This window comes from Varanus komodoensis, unplaced genomic scaffold (assembly GCF_004798865.1).
Source record: "Varanus komodoensis strain SLA01 unplaced genomic scaffold, ASM479886v1 scaffold5, whole genome shotgun sequence".
NCBI lineage: Eukaryota > Metazoa > Chordata > Lepidosauria > Squamata > Varanidae > Varanus > Varanus komodoensis.
The window spans coordinates 8,898,331-8,921,405 of NW_025336087.1; the positions used below are offsets into that span (position 1 = coordinate 8,898,331).

Genomic DNA, 23,075 nt, shown 5'->3' on the forward strand with positions numbered 1-23,075 from the left:
GCAGTACTCATGACAATCATTGCTTTTACAATGATGCAAGCAAAATATAGAATTTTAGACCTACCCCTTTTCAAGTATATTATTTGAGGATAACTTAAAAAGTGTCCTGCAGGATTAGAAATAAATTGCAAGGCAGTTTCTTGCTTGACATTTCATTAGGGAAGGCTTGTTCTCATTATAGAGATAAGCAGTTTCAGCGCCAACATTTCACTAGCAGGCAGTAACATCTCCAGATAACTCTGGTTTACTACAACTCACTAAATCTGAGCCTTTTTTCATGAAATAAAGAAGAGGAGGCAATATTACAAGCCAGTGATGGAAAACAATGGTAAAAGTTGAATTTTTCAAATTTCCTTTTATTAAACATATTCCAGACAACACAAGACCTATTCATTAATCAACTATGGGAAATCAAGAGAATGAATTAGAGTGGAGTGTGAACAGTTGCTATCTAAAGTGTTGCTTTCTAAATGTACATTTAGAACACACTCTACCTGACCCAGCAGTGTGGAAGTGCTAGTGCTTTGTCACAACATAACACTGCCCGCTATTATGAACTTTAGCCATATCTTAACTAGCTGATTAATAGGACATCTGAACTGGTACTCAGCAAACCAATTATGGAGTAGCAGTCAGGAAAGACATGGCATCTTGGCTCCCACTTCTTAACTGGAGGATGCCAGTGGCATTGGTAAAATCAACATGATTATTTCTACCCAAAGGCTTCAGGGCAATAATGCAAAACTGCTACCATTACTAATAGAGTTAAATGTTAATTATGTAGCTCAAATTAATGATGTGAATAGTTTGCATCTTTAGCTCTTGACAGCAAACGTCATATACTGAACATCGGTATTCTCATTACATTAGTTCAGCAACGCCTAAGTCTGAATGATATATTTAATACACTGGGGAAATGGGCATCAATGCCAATTAACCAGATACCCAAAGGACGTAGCAACATAAAGAGAATTCTTTTAAAAGGATGGGTCAGTTGGGATCACATATATGCAGAATAAAGGTCTTCCAAATTGTTGCTTTTTATACCAAGCAGCTGATGAGAAATGTAACAGCAGTGCAGCAGGCTGTTAGCCTACTCCCACACCTCAACATTACAGAATTTCCTCCATAAACTACGTTCTGGAGTGTTCCTTGCTTTCACTTGAAAGCCTGCCTTCTGAGTGATTTTAAACCATTGTTGCAGAAATGGGTAAGCATGTTCTACTGCAATTGTAAAAGAAACACTGTGGAAGGAGATGTGTACTGCAAGGAAAGTACAGAAGCATAAAGGACAACAGCAAGGAGGAAGAACTGAGAACAAAAGCAGTGTACGCAAAGGAGAATACGATACTGACATTACATTACCCAAGATATTAGAAACGAAAAATTTCAGTACAACCATAAACATATACCAAATCTCTGCTGTCTCAGATTTTCTTAAAACAGTTTGATTATTTCAAGGATTATGAAAGCAGGCAAATGAGGACAGGTAGAATTGATAGTATGGACAGAAAACTTCTATGGCAATATAAAACATCATTCTATAATAAAGTTTTTTAGAGCTATTCCCAGTGTAAAAGGTCAGGTTTTGTGAATGCAAGGGAGATTCATTCTGCATATTGCTGGGAGATCTCTCATCCCAATCTCCTGCTTTCTGCACAGCCTTCTCTTAACATTCCTTCGTGTGCCTCTGGTTAGCCCTTCTAAATTCATCCTTCTGTTGAACCATCCATGCCAAACTGATCCAAGACTCCTTTGCTCCATCACAAATCTTAAATATGGCTTTCATACTATCCCTCCTCCATCTCAATACATTCATCTCAGCACAAAACTATTGCTGTGTTAACCCTGTTTAATGAATGACTGTAAGAAAAGAGGCTGAGCATCTCCCCTTTACCACTGACCCAGGATCCTTTATATAATGTGCCCTAAAAGTTAAACTAGTGGTCTCTTTTATACATTAGTAGGTAGCTCATGCTTATCAACCTACGGATTTCCTTGGCTATATTTGAGAAGCTCACATACCCATAAACCCAGCATATCTTTAGGCTCCTGGTCCAGGTGCTATAGACAGACACATGCATTTCTCCCTCTAGTGCCTGCTCACCCTCTTCTCTTTCTTCTGCCACATCATGTCAGTGTGTAGCAACTTCACCAGTCAGACCCATTACTCTACTTCTTTTCAGCAGTTCCAGTAAAGCAATGCTCTACTCTTTGGGAAAATCAGAACCTTTACTGTATAGACTTATTCCCAGAAAGACATGCAAAATTGCTTGCACTTCCCACAGCCTTATATGGGTGGCAGGAGGATACCTTCCAGTTTGAGAGAAACTGCCTCATAGAATGTACTCTATGCACAAGCACTATTCCTCCACTCTTCTGTCAATATACTGGGTGATCTTTTTTCAATGCACAGTCTTGGTGCAAAAAATCCATTCTCTCAAAAGAGAATGAAGTGTCACATACTGTTGCTCATTGACATGGAAATGCTTTCTCATACACAGAGATTTTAATAAGTCAACAGTTCTATTTATAGTCCATTTACAAAGGCATCAAAATACATACATGATATGTTCAAATCTGTGTGCAATGAATCTGTTTTCAACAGACAATAAGGAATACACACAAAGGACCTCTCATCTCAGGTTTGAGAAGAATTACAATGGTGATATTTGCTACTAGCTACAGTATGCCTTTTGGAATTCATAGAACAGTGTTCTTGCACATGCATCTTTTATCAGGAATGTTCTTCAGTGCTGCCACTGAAAGATCTGCTTCGGACGTGGTTTCGCAGTTGCTCTATGAGCTCAGGGTTTTGCTGCTGTATCTGCTGTGCAAACTGCTGTCCTCTGTATGGAACATTTTACAAGAATCAGTAAGTGAGAGAAGACACTATTGTGCAGCAGCCAGGCCAAAGGAAAGCAAAGCTGAGATTAACTCTGAAGCTGAAAGACGTCCCAATACTAAGCAGACACCCCATTTGCCCTGAATAAGAAAGCGTTTAAAAAAGCATCCTTCACTTTGTAAATAAGGCAGGGCTCAAAGAAGGCACCGTGCCCTAATGCTCATGCAGAGGATAACAGGAAGGGCTTCATACACCTAGGTCAAAGGAATCTCATGCTACTGGTCCATGCAACCGTGGGCTAGTGACTCCCGCCACTTCCGGAATATCCTCAGCATGCAAGCTTCAGGGTTAAAATCAGTCAGTTGTTGGGTTGACTAATCAAATAATCTAGCTCTATGCCATACCAAACTCTGTTAGCCTTCCCCCACACTTGGTTTTCTCCAGATTGTCAGAATCTGAGGCAGCTTCAGGGCTCCATCTGCTGGCTGAGTGCTGGAATAGCAGCCCTGGTAATTGCAGGATCTGTCCTAAAATCTCCTGCAGCTGCCAGGACCCTCATAAGCAGCACCTGGGAGCCCTGGGGGGAAAGAGCTATATGAGAACTGCCTCAGCAATGAAGGTTGTCTAACTTGCTATGGTGTTCTTTGCTGCCTGGGTCTTGGATCTTGCTCTGTTCCCTTGTTCCAGCTCTAAGATAGCTGTTCCTGTTTGTGATGCCTTACCAGTTTCTGATCCCAGGCCTGCTAGACTATGCTTTTGCCCATTGGAGTGGACTTACCTTGCTCTTCTGTCTACTCCTGGTACTGATTTGGGACTGTTGATTGGAATTTGGTTAGGACTGCTGTTCGGACCTAGTTACCTGGGTCCTGCTATGTCTATGTCTGTCAGTCAGCAGCTCATGCCCTGGACACTGACACAGATGCATTCAATGATAATCCTACTCAGAGTTAAGACTAACACTGAACACAACTCAGATTTTCAGCAGTTCCTCATACACACCCTCATATGTTCCTCTTTTTATCAGCATTGGAAGTGCTACTATGGAGCCAGTTGACCAGTTATCTGGCTTGGGGAAGAGCCCTTGTGTGGGGGGCAGGGAGGAAGCGGTACCACCCAGCAGCCACCTTTAGAAGGGGAAACTCTCTTTTTACCAAGACAAGGTTACTGCCAGCAGGTTGCCGCTGAAGGAATGGCTCTCCATCCCTTTAGGGTTAGTATAAGGCTGAGGGAGCTGCTAGGTTGAAAGGAGAAAGAAACCACTAAAAGGAATACTTTGTGGGAGAATGAGGGTCCTTGACTGCCTTTGTGGGCATGGACTATTGGGTAGGTGAAGGGCCATCTTGTGCTGCTCTCATACTGGGAATGGGCTGGCACAGTTTCATTTTAATATGTATTTTACATTACAGCTGCCATTTTTGAGGTCTTTTTGCATGACACACTCATTCTGCAGCTACTCAGAGCTTCTAGCTCACAGGCCACAGAAATGTTTAACACACTGCTGTAATGAAGTATTTTTGAAATGCTTATTAAAACTAATTGCTATTAAGCTGTTATTTTTGCTTCTATGTTGCTATTTATTGTTATTCTACACACCACTTTGGGAGCAATTTTTTGTGGAAAAAACAGGAAAATTAAAGGACAATGGTAATTGTTCATCCCTGTCAAACATTATTTCCCTCATTCTTGGGTCACTCTGGCAAAAAGCTAAAATCCTTGCTATGGATGCTCTTGGAACATTATAAAATGTTCAAGTTTCATAAATGTCCATCAGTATGTTAGTTACTTACGCATGTATAAGGCTGGACAGATCAGTGAGGCCACCAACACCTGCAGCAGGACCTCCTATGGCATTTGTCATCATTCCCGACATCCTATGAAAAATAAGGCATTGGGATAGTGACATACAGGCATTTTGGAAACAGTTATTCAGTATTCTACTGTTAATTGTCCTAATTTACACCAAAAAGCAATTAACTACAAGTGTAAAGGTCACCATAACTCTGATTACAAAGGGAGGGATGTCAGTTATCACAAACTACTGTTCATTTCCTCATGGCCAACTCCAATTAAACTGGGAATTTAGAAGGCATGAATCTGGAGTCAGTGCAATGGGAATCCTGAGAAATCCTGAAGAATTCTTTCATAAAATAATAAAATTGTTTTCTATATTAACCTGCTACTTCTCCTTTAAACTAGCCAAGTTCTGTTTATGCATTATGTTATCCCTGAGATCTCATGGTATGACTTTACAGAGATGCTATGGGGTCTATCATCCACCCATCCTCAGCATTAAATCATTCAACAGATTTTTGCCCTGGGTGATTTTTGCCCTGCTGTTTATCACTAGTACGGAAAGTATTGAATGACATTTCAGCTTTAGCGCGTATCCTCTGAAAATAAGGAAAATGTATGCCCATGAGGAGAAAACCTGTAATTCAGAGTTCCCCAGAACATCCTAATCCTCTCTCGTATGCCCAAGGCTTTTTCATCTTTCAGCAGATATTCCATGTAAATACTTACAGTTGTTGAACTTGAGGATTCTGCATTAAACTTGCTGCCTAAAACAGAAAAAAAGACTTTAAGTTATAACGAAGCCAATGTTTAGCTGGGCCAGCTTGAAATGTTCCACAACATGGTGAATAAAGGTCAAACTACCCTCACATTTTGGGAGAAAAGCAACATCTGATGGACTATGGTGTTTCAGGATTGAGAATTTAATGGGAAACTTTATTTCATCAGGCTGTACAATCTAGGTCAGTTCTGAAAGAAATTTTACAAACCTATTTTCTTCAGAAACTTATTTTTTAAATTTATAGACCATGACCAATAGCACAAATTAGGGCTCTCTGGACAGTGTATATTGCATTTGAAATGTGTTCCAAAGCATTTATGATAACAAAATAAAAGTTTCCACAGCAGTGGGGCTCCTGTCAATACCAAACAAAAAGAATGCCATGTCAATGGGGCTGCTTTATGCCTTTTTAATTAAAAGAAGGCAAGATGATCTTTTAGGAAAATTTAAACATGGGACATGAAACAGAAGTAACAAAAATAAATGTATTTACCATGCTAATAAAGGCTGGGTTGTTTATCAAGCTTGCCATATCAAAACTCAATCCAGTTCCAGTCTGAAAATAAAACATGTTCCTTAAGCATATAAACTAGCATTGAGTCATTAAAACATTTGAGCAACATGAAAAAGTACTGAATGCTAACTTACGGGACTGGACATGTCTCTTAATTTTTGCTCAGCAATTTTCAGATTTGACTTATAAGAGTCATTTTCTGGATCAAGATCCAGTGCTTTTCGGTAACTGTTAATTGCTTCTTGGTATTTATTCATTGAAGTCAGAGCCAACCTAACATGATCAAAGGAAGCCAATGTGAGCACAATCCAAAAGTACGTCTCATTCATTTAACTGTTTCAGTGCTGCCTAACTTCTAATCCATGAAAGTGAATTCTATAATATTTTGGTTTAAGCTTTGAGGTGCTACAAGATACTCTCTCATGCTGAGTGATACTATTAACTGAAGGCAGACACAGGGAGAAAGGAAGCCCCCTCAAAACTAAGAACTGTCTGACACCAGATTTCCTGCCCAAATTAGAAATGCTAACAATTCCAAATCCAAAACAGTGAATATTCAGTCCATAAACCTTTCTACAAATTGGTATACAAATTAAACAAACAATAAAACAAGAATTAAGATACGTGAAATAAAAAAAACTACTCACATGAAAAAGCTTTACTAAGCTTTCATAAAATCAGCAAATAACTTTATAAACAATTCCTATCCCATTTTCCCCAGCAATTACTTTCAACTATTAATTGCAATATTATCATAATGACCACAACCAAGTATCTGGTTATTTGTTCTGCTTTGGCTATATTTACACAACAGATATGAAACAATTGTGCTGGGATGTTTTGCACACAAAGCCTGTGGTTTACCAGTGAGTCACAACCCTTCCCTAATAAAGCATAATCCATACTGGCTGATTATTAGACTGGTTCGCTACAACCATGCGCTAAACTGGCTATATGCAGCTTCCCATCAAATGTGAGGAGACTTCTGCAAAAATTTTGGAAGCAGTCCATTGATGCCTCATTTTAGTACAGCTTGCAGAATACTATCAGTAACTGGCTTGCTAGGTTGTTGCATAGCAAGTTTTGTCTTAGTAAATGGTAATCATTCAAGAACCTCTGTCCATGCATATGGAATGCGGTGCTTAGTGCTCCTCTTTTTTTGCAGAACTTCTAGAACTTTTGTAAGCAAAAGATGGTAGGCTCTAGAATTAAAGGGACTTAAAATTTGCACAGGGCTTCCCAGTAGGCACAATTACTCGGACGTGATGAATTCTTCCTGTCTCATGGGAAGGCCAGACCTGGACCTTGAGATTTGGTAAATACAAGGAGTTCCCAAGTGACGAACACCTCCAGTACAAACAACTGCCATAAGCCTATTAATTTTTAAAAATTACTGCAGGAAATCATCACCGGGGGGGGGGGGTCCTCCAAAGTATCACCATAGAGATAGGAAGCAAAAGAGGAGAAAGAGAGGCCTCCAAAGCATGCCTTCCTACCCGACCCATCCAGAGGGAGTTACTCTCTCCAGCATTTCCTTGCTGCTAAGAGGGCGCATGGTGAGTTTAAGTGGATGGGGGCTAGAGATATTCAGTTTTTCCACTTTCATGGGGGTCCTGCACTCTTGACATCCATGAATGTGAAGGGCCATGATCTAACTTAGATACATACAAATTTGACTTAAAGATGAATTTCTGTTTTCTCAGGAACAGAACTCCCTCTCATAACCTGGGAACTGCCTGTAACTAGGCTTCTGTTGATAGCTTGTAGAAAGCTTGTTGATTTTAGTTCTCTAAAATTCTGAAATCACAATAAATAAATGATCAAATATTATCTCTGCATTTGGGCAAGTAATACTCTGTCTGAAATTTGTCAGGTAATACTAAGCAGAGCCTCATTTTAGGTCATGTTGAATGTCCTGTTATGTAAAAGCGATTTTCTACTGATCTCCTAAGTAATAAAAATGAGAATGAAAGCTATATGTTTCAGTCACAGAGGGCTCTGCAAACAAAAACTTTCTTGGCCAGAGGTGGATGGTTCTTGGTAGTTCCTAAGTTAGAAAAGGAAAACAAATTGAAAGTCAAACCTAAACAATATGAATTGATTCTCAAATATAAAATACTGTGGGACAGAGCAAACTTCATAAATATAGAAGGCAAAGCAAAGCAAATTAATAGGCTTTGGGTTTTGCACATATAGTTTGAAGTCATATCAGAGTCTATGCATCCTTTTATTATCTGAATACCAGTTTGATTGTTGAAGCATTCAGAAAACCCAAACAAGCACCACCTCTTTCAAATGCTTGGCAGTCCAATTTTGTATATCTGTTTGTGCGAGTCCAACATGATCCCTAACAATTTATTTTTATTCAGTATGTATACAGATACTTCATGGTTGCAATTAGAATTCTATAGCTAATATGTAAGATAAAACATAATTGCATAATTATATGAAAATAGGGATGGTAAAACTGGCAGATTTATATGGAATCTTAACCTTACATATTGATTAAAAATGATTGCTAGTCAAAGGTTACGAGGTAATTATTGAACCAAAAGGGCAAAACCATATTCAATTTTGCAGTACTTAAATATAAAGCATAATGGCATACTTAATAGCTAAATATGGTTCGTTGAGGGACTGATCTGAGTTTGAAATGAAAATTACAGGTAATTTATCTAGGTAACCATTAAGTCAGATCTATGGATTATTGGCTAAACAAGATACAAGGACAAATTCATATCAGGTCAAATAGAAAAAGTAGTTGGGGGAAAAAATTGGTCAAAAATATGGGAGTAAGCACACATTGCATGGACATCAAGGAAAATTGTCATATGCTTACATTTAGATGATATGTACAACTAGACAGTCTAAGTAACAGCTACAAGCAGGCTGCAATTAAGTTTTGGGGGAGTGGCTGGAACAAGTAAATGTTCCAAATATCTTCTTGACTTGCCCTCATTGTTGGATGAAATCAGTTTAATGAGGCTCATGCTCATCCAGTGCCAAGGGAGAGAAGCGATGGAGGCAATTTTTACCCCCCCCACCCCGCCCCTGCCTGCTCTACAAGTTCTGTCTTTTTGCTAGATGACCATTTTCAACCATCTGGTGACAATGTTTTGAGGCAGGAGAGAGGGCAGGCAGTTGGAACACTGTTTTTGACCTCTGAGCTGGGCACCTGAGCTATCCTATGCCCCACCAATGTTTGGGCCACAAGACTGTCCCCAAATACAGGGCTTTTTTTTTGTCATAGAAAGCACTGGAACGGCTTTCCCGCACCTTTTTTTCAATGGATTTTATGAAGTGATTTTGAACAGAGTAGCAGATCAGCAGCAAACATCATTAACATAGTGCCTGCAGGCTGCTATTGTGTCTGCTATCTGCTATCTGATAGTGAGAGATTGGTGTGTGTGCTTATTGCAGGTGGGGATGTGAGTACCGGCACCTTTTTTTTTTTTTTTACAAAAAAAGCACTGCCCAAATATAATAAGAGATAGAAGAGGGATAAGTAGAAGATCACGAAGTAGTAAATTTCATTTAATATGTTGTAAGTGGCCTAGGAAGGCCTTTTGGCAGTTATAGGTGGCCTATAAATATGTGAATGAATTAACAAACAAACAATTTCTTAGTCTAAAAAAATCAGGAATCATTAAAACCCTGCCTCATGTTTAACATAATCTATAGTATAAAATATAATTGTATTTAAATGTTGAAGGTGTCTTTTAATTTGTGATTATCTTTGATGTTAAAAACTGATCATCACAAGCAGTATTTGGTGTTATTATGTATTGGGTATTACTAGATATTATGTAAATCATAAAAATAACAATTCATTTTTGTTATAACAAAACATTTTTGTTATAACAAATAACAAAAGGAAATATTTGCTATTTCTACTCAGTCATTTTTGCTAGTATACCCCTTGGCATAATTTCATTCATCCTCAGAACTATTTTCAAAAGCCCTCTACAAGGTAAACATTGAGACTCCTGGCACAATCAACTGGCCTCTCCCCAACATACTATGGGTTGAGCACTGGGCAGAGAAGAAGAAAGAAAAAGGGATGGCAGAGAGAAGAAGAAAGGAGGTTACCCTGTCCTTCATTGTCTGCTCTCCCACCTACCATTGGCATGTGCCCAACAGCTTAGCCTCAATGGATTGTGGCTCTCAACCCATGCAAAAGGGTCCTCATCTGTTCTAAGTGGTGGCAACAGTCTGATATCTGATGTCTAATGGTATTAGGGCAACGTGCTTTAATCTGACAAATAAATTATTAGCTTGCTTACCCCATTCTTCCATATGCTTTGCTGTATTTGGGATCAATTGCTATTGCTCTTTCACAGTCTTTTATTGCTTCGCTGTGGTTATTCAGCTTACTTTGAGCAGCAGCTCTGAAGTGTGAAAAAAGAGCACAACTAGAAAAATATAGATACCCACAAGAGATGTTTCCACCCAGTCATTAATCTGATCAGGTTCATTTTAAGTCCCGAGATTTAGCTTATTTGCAGCCCAATCCTAAAAATGAATCTCAATGGCTCTTAACTTCCAAGCAAGTAGGTTTGGATTTGACTGAAAATAGTTAAGGAAGGAATGCAAAGAGGAGGAAGAGGATTCTAGAAGAGGAATGACCAAACAAAGGGCAAGAGTGGTGTTTTGAAGAACTATATCATGTGCTGAGAGCAAGACAGAGTAAATTCAAATATAATCTCCCAAGATATTTAACATTTATTTACCTGTTGCAATAATAGACTGCATTATTTGGATCTAGTTCTATAGCCTGAGTGTAACAATCAACAGCAGCATCGTAATTTTCCTCCTTCATGTGATTGTTACCTAAAATAAATGGTGACAATAAAATGTTTGTAGATAATTTAAAAGATGGCATGATGTACGTCAACTGCCACAGTGTGCTCCAAGCTGTTCCCTATAAAGCAGTTTTTATTATCCTATTAACCTTATCTTTTCAAAAGCATTACTGTTAATACTGCTACACATGCAAACTGGCCCTATGCATGCATTCCCTATGCAATCTTGTTTCACCAAAAATGACCTAACTTTTGCTTATAGAAATGAAAGATCTGCTTTGTCATTTTAGAACTATGCATGGAGCAGTTTGGGTAGAATTAGTAAGTCAATACAGCTCAGTAGCTAGAGTATCATAACTTCATCTGAAAGAGGTCATGTCAAATGACAGGTGGACTTGAATGCATCACTTAAGCCATAGTAATGTCCAACTATTAACTAGAGCTATAGCAGTCCAAATATGTAAAATGGGAATCACTTTCCATGATCTCCTTCACAGAGCTATAACATGAAGGGATGTGATAACAAGTATAAAGAGATTCCGTAGACATATTCACTTATGTACACATAATAGCTATAATAACAGCATTAACAGTAAGTATGGCTCATATGCTACTGAACTGTGTTATGAGAAAGAAGCAAATTCTCTTGCATGGACATCACACTGGATCTAGGCCTTAAGCACAAATCACCTATCTGCATGAATGCTACTCAGCCCATACTGAATGGGGCTGCACTCTTCCTAAAGGAACCGGTTCATTGTTCAGCGGTGCTTCTGGGTCCAGTATTGCCACTAGAGACATAGGGGGAGTTGGTGGTACAGAGCGCCTTTTCTCAGCTTAGCCTGATGGGACAACTACTTCTTTATCTGCACTGGGATATCCTTACAGTTATGCATTCTCTTGGCTGGATCACTGCAAAGCACATACATGGGTCTATCTTTGAAAATGGTCTACAAACTTCAGCTGGTAAAAAATAGGGCTTTTAAATTGTTAACTGGGGTTTGCCAATCTGATCACACTAGGCAGCTGCTTAACCATCTGCACTGGCTGCAGGTCCATGTCCAGCCCTGATTCAAAATATTCAAAGTTCCCAATGATTCAAGGCCAGGTCAACAGAAGGATCATCTCCCATGCCAAAGGAAGTGTGGGGGGCATTTCCTGCCGTGACGCCCTGGTTGTGGAATGGGCTTTCAAGAGAGGCTTACCTGGCACTGACCACTTACCTAGCTCTTTCCAGTGCCAGGTGAAGATCTTATTATTTTCCTATGAATTTTAGTCTTCCACTTTGTTTTAAATCCTTTACTGTATTTTAAAGTTTTATATTGCTGCTTCATTTATTTGAGCTTTTACATGTATTTTATCCTGTGGTTTTAAAGTTTTATAGTACATTTTATATTGTATTTTATTGTTTTAATGGTTGTGAATCATCCATAGAGTCTCAGCTACTAGATGGTATAGAAATATAATAAATATTGTAACACAAAAGAAGGTAAAAACATTATGATGGAAAAATTACTAAATTTGGTGAAGATGATCCAGCTAACTGTGCTCACAGCTGGTCAAAAGCAGGCATGAAACTGGTCCAAACATCACAGTCATGCTGCACTTTGTCTAGAAGCCATAGGATCACTCCCTCCAGCAATTAATCAGTTAAAAACTGGCATAAAACTTCCTAAGGGCAAGGGCAATATTTCTGCAGCAAGAGATATACTTGACTCAGAAATCTTGCAGTTGCTTCAGAAATACTGTTGCTGCACTTATGCAGATTTATGCAAATTTAGTTTACTCCTCAAGCCTTTAAGAGTATGCTTTAAGACAATGCTACCTATCCAAAGTTTGTGAGTGAATATGTTTTTAATTGCTGCCCAAATGTGGGCACATTTTAATAATTAACAAGTTTCAGTTGATGGATTTAACTGATTAAACTCTGCAGCCCTACTTCCAAGGAAGCACGCATAGGAATATATTAGGCATTTAGTGTTGGTGTGCCTTTTCATCTTCTCCACAGTCAGCAGCAGATAATCATCTACTAACATGAAGCAATGAACATGCCATCCGACTATCCTCTACTAAACAGAGTTGGGTAAATGCCTGAGCAGTTGAACATCATTCATGTATGTTCACTATGTATGGCCAATAATTGAACTATGAGAACTAGGGCAGAATGGAATGGTGTGTGTGTTTTTCTCAGTTACATACCTTCATCCTTCAGCTGGTCAGCTTTCTCAAGATCCTCTGGCAAAGAATCCGAGAGAGGCAGAATCTCACTCTATATTAATTTTAAAGGAAAAAAAAATCTGTTTGGATTGTTTTAACTAGATCTAACCATTTCTATCACCATTCTTAAAAGAACCTCAGTGGGCCTCAGTAGATAAATGAATGTAGGATAAATCAATGGCTATAAAGTACTGATACACATTCTTTATCAGTGGATCTCAGAAACGGGGCCCTAGTCAAATCAATGTGGTAACCTGGCGTTTCCAAGTTGGTTATTCCAGTCTTAAATTACGACTACATTCAGTCTTAAAATAAAGCATCTTGCAGTTAGGTCAGGTACAGCAATCTATGCTGAACATGGTCTCATTCAGCCAGCTTAGAAAGCAATGATTGCCTATTTGTATGAAAAGAATGAATCCTGATTGCCTTTTTCCCAAAACAAGTGATGATGATGTCTGCACAGGTGTATCCAAAATTTATCAACACCAAAATGAAGTAGGCCTTTCTAAGATAAAAAAAATGGTACAGGGAGTTTATAAATACATACATCAGGATAGCTGAAAATATTAATTTATTAATTTTAAATTGATAAATGAAGAATAAATTTACATATTACCGAAATCTCAGCTAAGTTGATTTTGAGACACTTAAAGGGCCAGCTCACACATAATGGTAGCAGAGCATGGGTTAATTAGCCTATGATTTGCCAGGTTGTGGGTCATGTATAAGCTGCTTCTCATTTAAATGTACAACCTCTAATCAGCCCAATTATAGGTTGCAGCATGACATTTTGGGCTGTTTGTAAATTAAACAATCCAAGATGAACCTTATAGTTAATCCTAGGTTACATTTCAGTTGTTTAGCCCATAATAAACTCATAGTATCCCAGGATGCATATTGGACCAATCATAGGTTTCATATTTAAATTGGAAGTGACTTGCATGTGGCATGTGACACAGCAAATTAAGGGTTAATTAAAACACAGTTTGCCTTTGTTACATAAGAACCACATATCTAAGTCAGGATATGAATGAGCCTTGAGCCTGTAGTCTCTTTCTTTCTAGTGGGAAGAAAGAATTCAATGAAGAAGTCTCCAATTAACCAGAATCTTCATTTTATCTAAATCAAGAAGTTATAATTATCAGTTTCCAAAGAAGCCAGGATGTTAAACCAACTGCAATTGTTCAAACTAGACCACTACAAATAGTACGCTAATTTATAATTTGGGGTGCAATTCTATGCATGCTTAGATGAAAAAAGTCTTGCAACTCCCAGAAGGATTGTACTCTTATTGGACCCTTCTAAACTAAAACTGCAACCCACTGTAAGAAAGCTAGTCCTTCTTCACATTAGAACAAGAATGGCTTTAATATAATAAGCAATTGTGTCCTGTTAAAATTATTAATCTGCATATAGATATGTTCTAATTCCATTTTACCTTATGACAAGACTCTGCAAACATTTCTGTCAAGCACACAGGTACTGCAAGATGGGAATCCTCCAGGTTAATTTTAAAGACTGTCTCCAAACACTGAATTGCCACTGTGGAAAAGTAAATATTTTTAAATAGCAAATAGGTATTCATCTACCAACATGTATGAACCACAGAAATTCTTCATGACATGGTTGTAACCTGGTAGCAAGATAATTCTTCAGAACAAAAACCAGATAATTAGTATCTGGAAGAAATGGATCCAAAACTGTCATTAAAAAAATTAAAGTGACTGAATTTGTTACCTGTATGTTTGTTTTATTTGGTTATTCCTGGTATTGAAATGATTTTACCCTCTTCTATTGCTTAATGACTGCATGTTTGTAGCTGTAGAAAGAAAATAACATTATCTGACTTTATTCATCTTTACTACTTGCTTATCCCAATGGTTTTGTTGCATCCATATATGCATTTTGCACACTAGAAATTACTACTGTTTTCCAAATTTAGTACTATCCCAAGTAAAGTAAATTGTCATATATTAGCAAAAAGGTCTATTAAAGGAGGACTTTAATTCTCACGTATTTTCACCAATTCTTATCTTGGTGACATTGCCCATAGAGTGATTAGTCCCTTGCCTTGCTGCATTGCCTTTGCTTAATTAGTTTCAACATCATCTCTCTTCCTAAGTAAACTCCCTGTCTACCTTGTAGGCCTGTATAGCAAATCACAGCATCTGTATCCTTCTAGATCTCAACAGCTCTTTTTACAGCTGTCCGGCTTCACATTTCTACTTGAGCTTTATCTGCTCCCTAACCCTGCAAACTAATCTTAGCCTGCTCACATGGAACCAACTTCTGTCTGCCTAATGAACCACACATTTTCTAATCCTTCAGCAGGTCATTTGAATCTCTCTCACCTGATGATGCCACTACAGGTCCAGCAGTTCACTGCCCTGAACCTAAGTCCAATCTGAGCTCCTCTCCACATATCATTCCACTGCTCAGTTGACCTTCCACCGCTAATCAGAATAATTTAATTCTAATTAAATAAATCAGAAAGCCCTTGTAAACAGAGAGGCTCTTCCATAGGAGAAGAGCCTCTCTGCCAGAAACCACTGCATAAGAAATGTATGTGAAGTGCAGAGAAATCCTGTAGATTTATGTAGACCTAAGGTCCAATATTTTTAATGGGATTCATTCCCCAGTAAGTGTTCTTATGATTGCAATCTTATGATTGTAGCTTCAATTCACATTGATTTTTAACATACTATTATAGAAAACCCATTTTTATAAAGTGAAAAGGGATCAGTTATTGCACTGGTGCTTTATATGCTAAGCCAATAAATGTAAATGAGAATGGTAAGGGTCTGTCAGTTCTGTATAAGCTATTCAGCACAATCTTTTGAGACAAGCTACCTGTTCAGGAATCCTTAATTCTCTCTACCGGGTAAAATTCTTCAGTAGCAGTGAGGTGCTTTGGTCCCTTTGCAAAATGGGAAGGAAGAATTTTTGGATCCCATCAAACAGACCTGCTTTCATTCCTGCTGGAAAATGATTTACCAGTATCACATAGAAACATAGAAACAGAGCGAGTCAGAAGGGGTCTCCTGGGCCATCTAGTCTGACCCCCGGCTCCAGCCGGCTCTGCTCACGACATGCCCACCATGTGCATGTCCAGCCTATCTTTGAACACCCTCACCAATGGGGCCTCAACGACCTCTCGTGGAAGCCCATTCCATACCCTTTAGTCCTTTACCTTTGCTTATTTGTCAGCCTAAATGCTTTTGCATCTTACCTTTCTAACAAATAAATGGCAACAACTATATTTTTTGGAAATTATTTACAGGATATACCTTAGTGAGAAACATGAGTATGTAAGCAAATCTAGGTCTCTCAGAGTTTCCTAATTATTTCACTCAACACTGAGATGGGTATATTCCTAAGTAATTTCTTTGGAACATTTTAAAATTAGCATACATTTCCTAACTACAGTAGTGACCAAAATTATATATGCCTACCCTGCCGAATTCACAAGTCTAGGAAACTCCTTCAAACAAATCACAACAATCTGCTTCACATAAGGCAGAAGAAAACAATGTTTTATATATTTATATATGTATTTATATACACACACACAGAGTGAACGAGAGAATCAAGAAAGGTGATGGCGGCAGCATGGTTTCACCATTTCATTTCAATGCATGCATGTAGGAAATTCCTAATCACAGGCAAATTTAGCCTGTCCCTTCCCCTAACAATATGAAAATCACTTTACCTTTATGGCGTACGAAGCAAGGAAACTGAGACTTATCAGTCACAAGTAGCAAATACTATTATGTCAATCCAAAGTTTATGGACCCACCCTGCTGTACCTCATTGCTGCATCATGTGAAGTTAGCATTTATTAATTAATGTATTTAAAACTTTTGTATGCCATCCCTTATGCATGGCATCTCGAATACCTTGAAATATATCCAGTGCTTCCCTATGATTACACATTACAGGAACAATGGTAGTGTTGAGAGATGAGATTTGTGATTTCAGTCTGAATCCTTTCCAGATTGGGAAAAATGGCAAAATGAAAAATGGCAAAATTTGGATGCTAAGGTCACCATTCTGTAGAGCTGAGCATCAGATCCTAAATTTGGGGGCCTTTGCAGAGTGGGAGAAACAGTGGAAGGCATCTTCATCTCCCTGCTCCTCATGTTCTGCATTTTCACTTTATGTCTGTTTTCTGTCATGGAGCAATGGTGATTCAAATGGGGAAGGAAGGAGGCTGGAACTGCTTCAGGATGCTTCATATCCAGGCCAGCTCAATTTCATCCTGTCACCACCTCAAAATGCTTCCTTTAGCCTCTCCCCAAGGTTTCTTTCCTGAACTCAGAGAGCAGCCAACATTAGTTATTTCCATGCCAATTGCATGGGGTATGGGGAAGTTCAGAGATCTGATTTCAAGTTCTGTGGCTTGAGCTGTAATTCCAAACTATTCTATACCAGGATATTGTTAAAAACAATCAAAGTCTTATTTGAACTTAGTAACATATGTGCACTACATTCTTGTATCAAGTATCATATCTTAGAAAATCTAAGAGCTCAAAGCCACCAGAAGCGTAGAAGAAACAGATGATTTGAGGAAGACCTTGCATCATTTCATAAATGTTATGAATGACAAATACAATACAAGAAGATCAACAGCTATCTATGGTGAATTGTGGAGAGATACTTTTCAATATGCTTCAGCATATCAGACTTATCTGCATACTCAATTCTCAGCATTCAACCAAATATCTTTGATATCTCTTCAAATGTGTTGTTTCACTCATTTCTATATTAAAATCAATAATGTTTTTATTTTTAATATAACAATAGCATTAGATAAGCTGCCTTTCTGGGAAGTGCGTCAGCTATTACAGCAGGACCCCTGTATCCATATGGTTTGATTCCAAGTCTCCCAGTGGATGCCGGAAACTGCAGATAATAGTGAACACTATATTATATATACTATATACATTTCTTTTTTCATAATTTCGTTTGTTCTTACCCTTTCCTTATTAAATCAAGAATTTTCACTTACAGGAAGCACCTTAGAACTTTATTTTTGGCACTTTACAGCACTTTATGGCTTCTCTTTCTGGCCGAGGTCAGCTGTGGTTAACTGAACATGCCATGCCTGAGCCAGCAGGTACAGGGGTCCTGCTGTACTAATCCTGTAATGAGGAGTCTCTGCTAAGTGTCCAAGAAACTCCAGTGTTCCCCAGAACAGTCCAGAAATCAGTGTCATGGAAGAGAACAAACACCACATTAGTGTTCTCTCTCCCTTACTTTTCACACATTTATCATCAACTTCTATCAGATATGACATTTCTCAGTCACTACAAACCTTCCAAGCTTTCTTGTTCATCCGAAGTGAAGGTATCCATCTGACTCTGTTCTCGCAAGAAATGGATGACAGCATATACAAGGCGCTTGACAGAAGACATTTTCAAGGTTTCTGATGGCCCCCTGCATGATAAAAGGAGAAAAAAAGCCAATTAGTGCTACAAGAATACAGAAAAGCTCAGTAAAACTGAAAAAAAGTATTTTGAATTATTCATCTTAAAATTGTTTTTTATGCCAAAGCTTTTAGTGAAGTTGAAAAGTCATATCACGTAGTTCTTCAGAAAATATTTCAACAAGAGCTATTCTAAATGCTACTTTGAAGCATTAAGCAGATGTCAGAAGAGCTCGTTAAGGATTCCATAGAAGCTACTGTGGGCTATAGGGCTCTGCTCACCCAACATTAAAGAAAATGCAATTAAAGAGCAATTATCTCCCCCTGCCATTGAGATTAACCAATCTCAATAATTTTTATTGACCCATAAATTAACCCATAGCTGCTCTTTCAGAATTCAGCAGAGAAGGTGAGGGATGGGGGCAGTTTGCAGAGAGGGTTGCATGACAAGATTAATTTCCGCCTGGATGTTCTGCTAAGCCCCTGCTACTAGAAGTTTCACCAGTTGCCTTTGACTCTTGCAGTCAGTCCGGCCCATGACTTTGCCACCAGCTCTAGGGCCCACCCAATCTCTTGCCACCCACTGGCTAGTTGTTATGTTTGAAAAAGCCAGTATGTGGCTCTCCTGATGCTCAGATACTCAAAAAGCAGTTAGCCAAGCCTGTCTGCGGCCGCACATGTGGAAGAGAAGATTGTGAGAACAACTGTATTTTGACCGGCTCTCAAATTCTTTCTATTTATTCTTCAGCTCCTGGCTTCCTAGGTTCACATGACGTAGCAACCCATTGTGGATAACTAGCCACAATGGGCTTGTTGAGATGGTTTTACTCAGACTGGCTCCCACAGGACAGCTTGTCTGGGGGAACACTGCATTTGCCAACCTATGTTTTGATGTGGAACTCGCAATGGGTTGTTGTGTCTTTGAACTGGCAAACCAGTCCCATCATGGGTCTAGGGAAGTGGTGAATGAGCCACTCAGCAATGTAACAAAAACCCCTTGTTGCTTTTGCAGATCTTATCCAGGTCACTTCCAGTAACAACCACTCCACACATGCTCTTTGGCGCAATTGTCACTGCCTTGCTAATACCCCTTCAGTTGCAACCGCTTCTTGACTACAGCAGTCCCTTTCCCTTCTTTCTTTTCTTTCTATAATATCTCCAACTGACAGCCAAGGAGAGCCCTTTCAAAGTGACTGCATGGCACAATGGAGCAATCATCACTGCATTTACAACTTGTAACAAATTATTTTTAGGCACCAGAAACATGCAGAAATATTTTTGTAATTTTAAATGTTATTTTAAATAACAGGGCCCCCTCCCCAAAGGGAAGGTTTGCCTGTCCAATTACCTGGTAAGTATCTCCTACCAAAGTACAGAGGCAGTATTTATTTATTTAATTTAAAACATTTGTATGCTGCCCTATTGGGCCACAGCACAGTATCCATAGACAACAAAAAAGGAAAGCTGCAAATAGGTTAATTTGTTAATTTGCTTTTCACTTGACAGATGGGAAATGGCAAGCTATCAGGGAAAAAAATGCAAGGGAATCTTTGCTTGTGAAAGGAGGTAGTGCCTAGATTTCTCCCTTTTAGTATGGACCTCTAGTTTTGTAGTATTGCTCTGACAATTATTAGTCCCCTTGTTTAATCAGGTTCAATCAGATTTTATCTTGTTCCAGTTCTTGGAATCTTATGTGTGTTTTAAATGTGGTTTTAAATGTTGTATGGTGATGTTCCCCGAAGTTTTTGTATTGTAGTGCATTTTAATGGATTTTCTAAGCCACCCAGAGAGCATTGGTTATTGGGTAATATAGAAGATAGATAGATAGATAATATACACATAAAGGCTTATATTATTTGACATATCCAAGCCCCTGAGCTGTGCAGGGCTTTAAAAACAAATACCGGCACTATGTGTTGTGTTTAGTTAAGGATCAGAAGTCACTGGATACTTATATCATCCAGAAGATCATTTTTAGGTACATTCAGAATGAAGGACGAGGGATTTCCACAAAATCTGGCACACAGTTACCCAACCTTTCCTGCCCACCTCAAATCTCTAGCTGTGCTAAGGTAGGGAGCTATGTGCTATTCCTTCCCTTACAAGGGACCTGTGATTGCCAGTCAGGGTCAGCGACAGGTTCTGCTAACTGCTTTTATTTTAATTCCTAAACTGGTTTTTTAAAATTGACTTCTCTGGATCAACACACCACTCTGTTCAATTGCAGATGAAAGAATGGTCTCTGTCCTACAGATGGGGAAGAGAATGGGATGACGATGAAAGAGAAAAGACTGACTAAGGCCTTCTGTGCTTTAATGGCTGTAATTCACTTTCTGAATCTTTAATATACTGCCAAAGGGTGCCTGCTTCACCTTTTTCTGATCCTCAGCCAAAGATTTCAGTGTCCTTTCCCTGGCTCTGCCCCCTTTGTTTCCTGGCCTTTATGAAGATTTTCCCACATTTCAGAATCTTGAAATTCTGCTCATAAGGCTTGAGCAACTGGTGGAAAGAGCTTAAACTACAGTATGTTGGTATCTTTTGTATTTGTGGCCCACTCTCTTTGCCTTTGGCCCTGTCTGACCACTAGACTCAATACATATTAATCACCTTTATCTCTGAAGCCCTCTGTAGCCTTCGGTTCTCTTCTTATTTCTCTGCTCTAATATCCACACACATTTCTGTGTTTGTCAGTCTGTACAGTCTTCAGCCATCCAAAATCTTCTGTTCCTTCAAAGGACCAAAGCCTCTCTCTTTTGCTGCCCCATACACCTGAACCGCTGTGTCCCACAATAATGGTTCAGAGAAAGAAAGACTCAAAAGGGGATGAGGTCTTCAGGGTACCAGCATAGGCCAGAGTGGCAACTCAAGTGTGTCAAATTTAACCAGCAGACCTAATGTTGAGCATCTGTGCTCTACATATTTACTGGGAGCAAATTCCATTGAGATCAATAGGATATGTTGAGCAGACATCCATAGCTTGCAATGTAAAATTAGTAAGCGTGATTGAAGCAGAACATCACCTTCCTTCTCTATTTCCCTTTGCTATCTCCCTTGTGCTGAATTTTGCACTATGAACTCTCCAGGCCCTGCCCTCTTATACACTGTATACTGCTACATGCACAAATGGTACTATACAAATACATGAATGATAATAGTGTATCACAGGTTCGAAACTGCTGTCCATGTTTTAAAATGTAATTCAATGAACTGTAGCACTGAATCTAAGATTACCTATTAAAAAGGTAACAAGAAATCTGCCTTTTCATAACACACACACACACACACACACACCGTCTTCTCCTATTAGAGAGCTGAACATTAGAATAAAAACTAGAACATGGTGACCTCAATGCAAACTTGTGATTAGTGACACACTGCTGACTCAGAGATTCATTTGCATTCAGCAACTTCTCTGCTAGAAGTGAATGACTTACGAAAGCATTTCAGTCCAACTTCATAGGTTCTTGGATTCCTTTAGGGTTGGTTTCCAATTTCATCTTGAAAAAAGTTTATAGGCTCTTAATATTGAAAATACTAAAAGTGTTTTTGTTTTAGTCAGCTCATGCTGCTGCTGATCACCCAAAGCGTTGCTTACTGATAGGGAGACATAAATGCTGTTATAAAATATTTTGCCTTAATTGTGGCACAGCCCACTTGATGCAAATGCTGTTGAACCAAGGAAGAGGCGGAGGTGGCAGCAGTGTGTCCCTACAGTCATATTTTTACATTCCCCATACACATTATTGGATTATATAACTAGCCAACCCTATGCTTGAAATGCCACTCCTTGGAGTGCTTTTTCCATAGTACCCCAGATTATTCACATATGCGCTAGAAATCATTAGGCAGATTAACAGCTTGAGGAATCAGGGCACACATGCCGAGAGCAATTATCACATTATGCAAACACACATACACACGAAAAAAACCTGCCAGCACACGCCTAGAAAACCTGGCCCAAGGAACTCATCTTCTCCATCCCATATCCTCAGCTGTTCCCTTTCGCTTACAACAGCCTTCCCGAGGCTTGGCGCCCACCGCAAGGGCTGCAGTACAACTCCCACCATCCCGTTGGCCAGGGACGATGGGAACTGTAGTCCAGGTCGTCTGAAGAGCGCCTGCTTGGGGAAGGCTGAGCTAGGGGAAGGCTGTGCTAGGGACTATCTAAATGTCGAGGGGGAAAATTATGATGGCCCCCAGCTGAGTGGGTGGGAGGGGGAAGGCCCCTGCCTCCACCAATGCCAGGCACCTCTAGCGACAACTACTCGAGCGATGCTCTGCATCCTTCATTAGCTTTCAATGCGAAGAGACAACTGGGAGAAGCAGTGTTTGTGTCATTCGGCTTCCTACGCAAAGGCGGCGGTGGCGGCGGCTTCTCTGCGGCGGAACAGCGAGAGCTCTTGCGCCGTTCTGCAGCGGACCGCATCCTCGCGAAAGGAAAGGCGATGGCGGCGGCATCTGCTTACCTGGCTAGGAGCAGGCGCGGGCGGGGCAATGGCTGGCGGCTCCGCGGCTGCTTTCTTCCCTGCGCCGGCCCGCGCGGTGCGTCGGAGCGCCGCAAACTTCTCCCAGTCCCGGCCGGGCTCGCTCCCGCGGCGTTGTTGTCGTTCGTGCGGGGACGAGAGCGGGCAGGGCGGGCGGGAGCCTGCAGGGGGCGCGCGGCACCGAGGCCTCGGCGGTGCGAGCGAGCGCGCCGCTCC

The 23,075-nt window shown here is 39.7% G+C and overlaps 1 protein-coding gene across 3 annotated transcripts; it reads right to left on the reverse strand.

Moving 5' to 3' along the window:
• Nucleotides 1-335: 335 nt before the first annotated feature.
• On the reverse strand, nt 336-22,924 carry SGTB (small glutamine rich tetratricopeptide repeat co-chaperone beta). Of its 3 annotated transcripts, XM_044446653.1 has the most exons (11): nt 22,842-22,924; nt 18,265-18,386; nt 14,389-14,492; nt 12,933-13,002; nt 10,662-10,761; nt 10,215-10,319; nt 6,066-6,204; nt 5,911-5,973; nt 5,366-5,403; nt 4,633-4,716; nt 336-2,849 (listed from the first exon to the last, which is right to left on the reverse strand). In XM_044446653.1, exons 2-11 carry the CDS (start codon nt 18,362-18,364, stop codon nt 2,738-2,740), a joined length of 915 nt encoding a protein of 304 aa, XP_044302588.1. In that variant the 5' UTR covers nt 18,365-18,386; nt 22,842-22,924; the 3' UTR covers nt 336-2,737. The 3 variants fall into 3 exon arrangements, with proteins under 3 accessions (XP_044302588.1, XP_044302589.1, XP_044302590.1); XM_044446654.1 differs by lacking the exon at nt 10,215-10,319; XM_044446655.1 differs by lacking the exons at nt 18,265-18,386; nt 22,842-22,924 and adding an exon at nt 14,688-15,983.
• Nucleotides 22,925-23,075: the final 151 nt, after the last annotated feature.